Source organism: Neopelma chrysocephalum, unplaced genomic scaffold (genome assembly GCF_003984885.1).
Source record: "Neopelma chrysocephalum unplaced genomic scaffold, ASM398488v2 Primary Assembly neopelma1_67, whole genome shotgun sequence".
In the NCBI taxonomy this organism is placed as follows: domain Eukaryota; kingdom Metazoa; phylum Chordata; class Aves; order Passeriformes; family Pipridae; genus Neopelma; species Neopelma chrysocephalum.
Window position 1 is genome coordinate 52,724 of NW_020897726.1, and position 6,515 is coordinate 59,238.

Genomic DNA, 6,515 nt, shown 5'->3' on the forward strand with positions numbered 1-6,515 from the left:
GTCTCAATAGTTTCTAAATTGCTTCCCCTAAGAAAAATGAACAGTTTAAGGTGCTTTATGAAAATTGCAGTCTGTTGATCCCTCAAAGCAGAACATCAGTCCAGTTGCTAGCTCAGTTTTCCCCAGGGCTCAGCTTTGGGGCCAGTCCTGTTTAACATCTTTATTGATGATGTGAACATGGGGATTGAGTGGGCCCTCAGTAAATTTGCAGATGACACTAAGTTGGGTGGGAGTGTAGATCTGCTTGAGGGTAGGAAGGTTCTGCAGTGGCATCTGGACAGACTCAATCCATGGGCTAAGGACAACTGCATGAGGTTCAACAAGACCAAGTGCCGGGTCCTGCACTTGGGTCACAGCAACCTGTAGTGCAGCACTACAGGCTCAGGGAGGAATGGCTTGAGAGCTGTTCAGCAGAAAGGGACTTTGGGGTGTTGGTCCATAGCTGGCTCAATATGAGCTAGCAGTGTGCCCAGATGGCCAAGAAGGCAAATGGCATCCTGGCCTGAATCAGGAATATTGTGGCCAGTAGGACTAGAGAAGTGATCGTGCTGTAGTCGGCACTGGTGAGGCCGTGCCTCAAGTACTGCGTTCAGTTTTGGTCCCCTCACTTTTAAGAAGGACGTTGAGGTGCTGGAGCGTGTCCAGAGGAAGGCAACAAGGCTTGTGAAGGGTCTAGAAAATATGTCTTATGAGGAACAGCTGAGGAAGCTGGGTTTGTTTAGTCTTGAGAAGAGGAGGCTCAGGGGGCACTTCGTGGCTCTCTACAAACTGAAAGGAGGTTGTGGTGAGGTGGGGGCTGGTCTCTAATGCTGTGCCTGCAGTGGGAGGACAAGAGGAAATGGCCCTAACCTGAGACAAGGATGATTCAGATGAGATAGCAGAAAAAACTTTTTCACTGTTATCATGGTCAGGCATAGGAATAGGTTGCCTGGGGAGGTGGTGGAGTCACCATCCCTGGAAATGTTCAAGAGGTGAGGTGTCTGGATGTGGTGCTGGGCGTTGTGGTTTAGGGGTTACACTGGTAGTGCTGGATGTATGGTTAGACTGGATGATCTTGAGGTCTCTTCCAACCATGATAATTCTATGCTCAACTTTGTCAAGACTATTTGTCCTGGTTTTTATTTCTGTACCTTAAGGAATTGCCTTTAATAGACTGGGGTTTACTGTTTTTTGTATTCACAGAACTGTGCTAAAGAATAATGACTTGAGATCAAGACAAGAATTAACTACTCACCTCACCAATCAGTGGCCTTCCCCAGGAGCTCTGGATGTCAATGCTGTTGCCTTGGACACTCTACTTTATAGAAAGCACAATCAACAATGGGATGAGTAAGTTTAATGTTTATTTTGATTCCCCTCTAGAGGAACAGAGAAACTGAAAATTATGTATTTTCCTCAGCACACCCTGAAACATATCCTGTCAGAGTTACCTGTTACAATGTACAACGATCAGCTGGTAAATAAAATCAATTTCTCTTGCTTACCATACAAATTTCCTTCCTTTGGATTAATTTAAAAAAAGAAAGAGAGAAAAAGGAACTATTGCTTTAGGAAAAAACTGATTTAGGAAACAAACAAATGAAAAAGTGTTTTAAGAGAAGAAAGATTAACTGCCTAGGTTTTTCTAGAAAATGTTTTAAGAGTTGAAGATATCTAGTTATATCTTTAAATGTGTTGCTATTACATATTGATTGCTTTGCAGGAAAAGTTTTCAAAGTCTGGACCAGCTTTCAGCAGATGTTAGTCTTTCTCAATCTTCTCTGGATCCAGGTCACTCACAGGATGAGAAGCAGGATGGAATGAACATGTTAAATGAAGGTACAGAGCCGGTCTAGTGGCTTCCTTTAATTTTGTTCTTCATAGCTCTGAACTTCAGTTGCTGTGAGATGAGTTTTCAGTGTGAAGAAAATATACATTGAAAAGCATATTTTTCATTGTTATGCAAAGTGTTTCAGAGTCCGTGGGGAAACCCCCAAGGACTCTGCTTCAAATAATTTTGGATTTATGAAGATACCCACCCCACTCCCCCAATAAGTATAAGACACTGTGCTGTGTTTAAAGCTAAGCTTCAAGTATGTGGCATATCTTCTTTTTCCATCACAGAACCAATCAGCTCTGTTACAAGGAGGATCTTCTGACGTCTTTCTGCTGTAATAAACGCTTTCATTTTGGTTCTTAAAAGAAAGATTAAAGGCAACTGGATTTGCAACTACCGCTGTCATTCTTATATCTTGCATTTAACATTTATCTGTGAAGATGCAGCCTGACAGTGTTTCCATTAAAATAGAGAGAGGAACATGATATGAACTGTGTATATAAATGTAATATATATACACATTTCCTTTCAAGACCTGTATGTTTATCAAAGCTTAGCTGCTCCATCTTGTGGGCAATTGTAAAAGCAGAAAAAAGATGGAAGACATATGAAATAGTAGTATTTTGGGCATAGAACATAAATTAATATAAAAAAATCCTTTTTGTATCTCATCAAAGCTTTACATGGAATTGATAATACAGAGCCTTAGTATTACATAACTGTTAAAGTTTCTTGGGTTTAAAATATCAAGGATGAAAAATGTAGAGTTTTTTTAAAAAACACTATAGGCAGTCTTAAAATCTAATTTAATTCAAGTTAGCGTAGAGAAAGTGAAACAGAGTTCTTGTGCAGATCTACTTTCAACTGGTTTTTTGCAATGTTAATCATTTGAAGCTATGCTTTGTCTTATCTTCTGAAAATTAAAGTGTGGGAAAACCAGTGGTAATAATAGTTTAGGTTTTGATTTCAACACTGTCTTTAAAGGTAGCATACCATCTCATTTCTAAATCAGTGACGTTCATTAGCATTTAAGTTTTAGTGTAGTTTTGTAAGACACAGTGATCCTGCTGTGGTATCTTTGGTCTAACTCTCAATATGGCAGTTTTAACGAAATGATTAGAAGTAGTAAATTTTCACACTATTCTGTAATCCTTTGTAATGTAATTTATTAGCAGAGTTGGCACAAAGTAAGTTGAACAGGTATTCTGAGAAGGGAAGACATAAAATAAAGAGAGAAATTGTCCAGTGCAGTTTCATATGGGTATGTTTCATGTTAGCTGTATTTGCATGACAAGGCAGATGTTTGCACTGCTACTCCTGCACTGTGTGGCATTTTCCAGTGGTTGGAGCCTAATGCATTTCAAATTACCAAGGTTTAAAAAACAAAACATGCTTATTTTGATAGAAATAGATCCTGATCCAGTTAATTCTACTCCTTTCTGTGGGATTTAAAATTAGATCTTTGGTACTGACATTGTATTAGTAATGTCACTTCCATGTATACACAATGGACTTTATATACAATTGCCTTCCATTTATATACAGTGGACAATTTATATACAATTAACTGGTGCTGGAATTAGTAACTTCAGTGTGTAGTCAGTGGAGCCTCTGGATCTGCCTCTGCAGGAGACTGACTACAGCCCAGCCTTTAGTGCACAGGTAGGGATCTCTGTACCACCTGGACAGGGAAACTGTGGCATAAATTACGTGGCTTCCCAATGCCTGTGCTGAAGCAGTAGTATGTAACTCATAATAGTGTAGATGAAACTGCCTTTTCTGTTCTTTCTTTTTTTTCTGTTATCTTGTGCTGTAAAAATTATTAGCTTAATTCTTGTTTTTCTTAACAGGGAAGGAAGACACTCCATCTTTGCTTGGTCTTTGTGGTTCTCTTACGTCAGTAGCAAGCTACAAGTCTCTCACAAGTCTGAAATCAAGTGAATATCTTGCAAGTCCCACAACAGAGATGACAAGTCCAGGCTTAACACCATCTTGAGATACACAAGAAGGAAGAGCTTTGTGTTGTACGCATTTGGTTTATGTTCTATAAAATGACTTGCAATGAAGACTGCTAGTTCTGAGTTGAAAAACAAGCTGCTTTATTTTTTCTTTTCCTGGTTACCTGTGTAATTTACAAATTCTGTCCATTTTCATTCACCTTTTTTTCCCCCAGAGGACTTTTCAGATTTTCTATTTTAATCTGGATTTATTTAAAGCTCTTTGTCAGGTACAGAATGTATAATCCGATGCTTATGAATGATTTTTAAAATGAAAGTTGGAAAACAGTCCCCTACTAAATTGCCATCAGCTTTGTTTCTCCTTGCACTGGCCTGGCCCTGCTCCAGCCACTGTACTTTTCTGCAGTGCTTTAAATATCTATCAACTCTTGCAGAATAGACAGGGAATCCTTAATGCCAGTCTTTATAGGCAAATAAATATATACCTAAAATTCCAGCTTTTCATCTGTGTATGTTGTGTAGGACCTCAAATAGCATATTTAACCTATCAACAACTTTTCTCAAGTTGACTCAGTGTTAGGTTTTGCATTCCTGTTAGTATCATGGCACTTAGATGTCCAAATCTCACTGAAGAATCACACTGAAACACTCTTGCAAACTCTTGAAGTTGCATGTGAATAACAAATGTAACTTAATCATATAAATCAAGCATACTTAGCAATTTTCAAATGGTGAGGAAACTCGCTAAATGCTTTTGAGTGACCTGAGTTACAGATAATCTAACATTATATGAGAAATTTCTTGCTGGAAAGATAGAGACTAAGGATAGTGGGGTTAGCACCTTGGGAAGTTTGGATTCTGTGTTTATTGGCAAGATCCCAAGGAGAGTGAAAAAGGGGAAACAAAGTAATGGCTGTATTTCCATGTTAAAGACTTTTCTCATCCCTGTAGTAGTGCAATAGGTATTTTTCTTGATAAGATAATACAGCAGAACTTCTCAAGTCAGTTTTCTCAGATTACTTGCCATTGATTTAAATTATTGATAGGAAAAAAAAAGGAGACATTTTTTAAATGTAACTAACTTTCCAGATCACCCTACAGTTTCAAAGTTTGCAACTAAATTTTTGAAATTGCAAACTATATTCTTAATTCTTTGTAAGATACGATCTTATCTATGAATTTTGCTAATCAAGATAATGCTTATCACTATGATTAGTAACTTTTTAAACAAAAGTTAAATGCATGTAAGTATGTTGTATTTATAAGTGCTAGGGAAAATGCTTTTTTGTGCCAAAGAAGTTTCATAAATTGTTTACATGAGTAGCTGCAATACAGGACAGATTTTTAATTATTGCTTACTCTTAGGTGTTTACAGTATGTCACTACATTCTGTACAGTTTTACTTGATTTGCCTCTTGTGATGGTACCTTGGCACTACTACTAAAAACTGGTCATCATAGGATGGGCTTGAAAGAAACAGGATTCATTCTTACCTTTACTGAAACTATAGGGAATGTAGCCTTTGTAAGTATAGGCTACGCATCTCTGGAACTTACGGCACTGCTGGATTTAGCTGGAGGAGGTTCAAAATACATATCCTCAACTCTCTAGTCCATGCTGCTAGAGGTCACTGCATCCATGGCAGGGTACACAACTACTGATGCTGTTTTAATGCAGCATTTTAGCAAAATCCACCAGATCTTGTCTTTCAAGCCCTCGTGTGCCCACCCAGTTAATTTCTCTGTAATAAACTGACAGTTAAATCCTGTCATACACTGTCAGAATGCCCAGTACTTCATGTAACCTTTTTTTGTTATCACATTAAGCACCTGTTCTTTCATGACAGTCGAGTAACATTATTAAATATAAATTTGTAAACTAGAGATGCATTTTTACTATAAATAAAATGAGGGAATCCGGATTCCACAAGTTAACATTCTTCATCAAGGTACAGTGATTTAATGGGTCTTGTTTGCTGTTAAACACTTCTCACATTACAACAATATTTTGGAGGGGGCTGTAATCATGATCTTCAGTCATGTTCACTGATGGCTCTTTTCTTGGAGCTACTAGTTTGAAATTCATGTGTCATTCAACTGAAGTCTTTTATGTGGTCAGACACCACTGAGTTTCTGGGTTTTGTGCATGGGAAATCAGTTATGTGTGTCTTTCTCAGTTCTAAACATTAATCATTTAAAAAAAAATTAAAATACCAAAACTGTATGTTTTGTTGCCTTGATGTTCCATAAATGTTGCATGTAAATTAAACATTTTGTATCATCACAAGTTACAAATTTTTGTCTTTGTTTTAATCACGCAAGATAAAATAAGACCATTCAGTAAATTACAGTATTACTGAGCTTATAGCAAATTCTTTTCTTGCAAAATGGGGAAATCTGGTTTTGTTACTGCAAGTCATTCAGTGTCATCCAAAATCTGTTGTTATTATTTTCTCTTAGGCCTTATTTTGTCAATTTACGTTCAAAAGTCACAGTGGGAGAACAGTGTTTAGTATCTCCTCTGGCAGCACTTCTTGCCTGCACCATATGCTGTAACATGGTACCTAACGTCTTTACAACTGCAGCATTTTTCAGCGTGTGATGAATTTTCACCAAGACAGAACATATTCTGGGGTACCTTCTTCACAGTAGGATAGGACTGAAGTCCATTTCTTCAGTAAAGCACACCCGAATGTCAGTGTCTTAATGACCTGAATACTGAGTTGCTTTTGCATCAGCAAA

At 37.7% G+C, this 6,515-nt stretch overlaps 1 protein-coding gene across 1 annotated transcript in view; it reads left to right on the forward strand.

The window, feature by feature from the left end:
- RUNDC3B (RUN domain containing 3B) overlaps positions 1-6,064 on the forward strand; it is a 53,909-nt gene extending 47,845 nt beyond the window's left edge. The window contains exons 9-11 of the mRNA XM_027684853.1: positions 1,183-1,329; positions 1,703-1,818; positions 3,667-6,064. Coding sequence (XP_027540654.1) covers positions 1,183-1,329; positions 1,703-1,818; positions 3,667-3,812 — 409 coding nt within the window. The 3' untranslated portion in view covers positions 3,813-6,064. The remainder of the gene's footprint in view (positions 1-1,182; positions 1,330-1,702; positions 1,819-3,666) is intronic.
- The last annotated feature ends 451 nt before the right edge of the window (positions 6,065-6,515 follow it).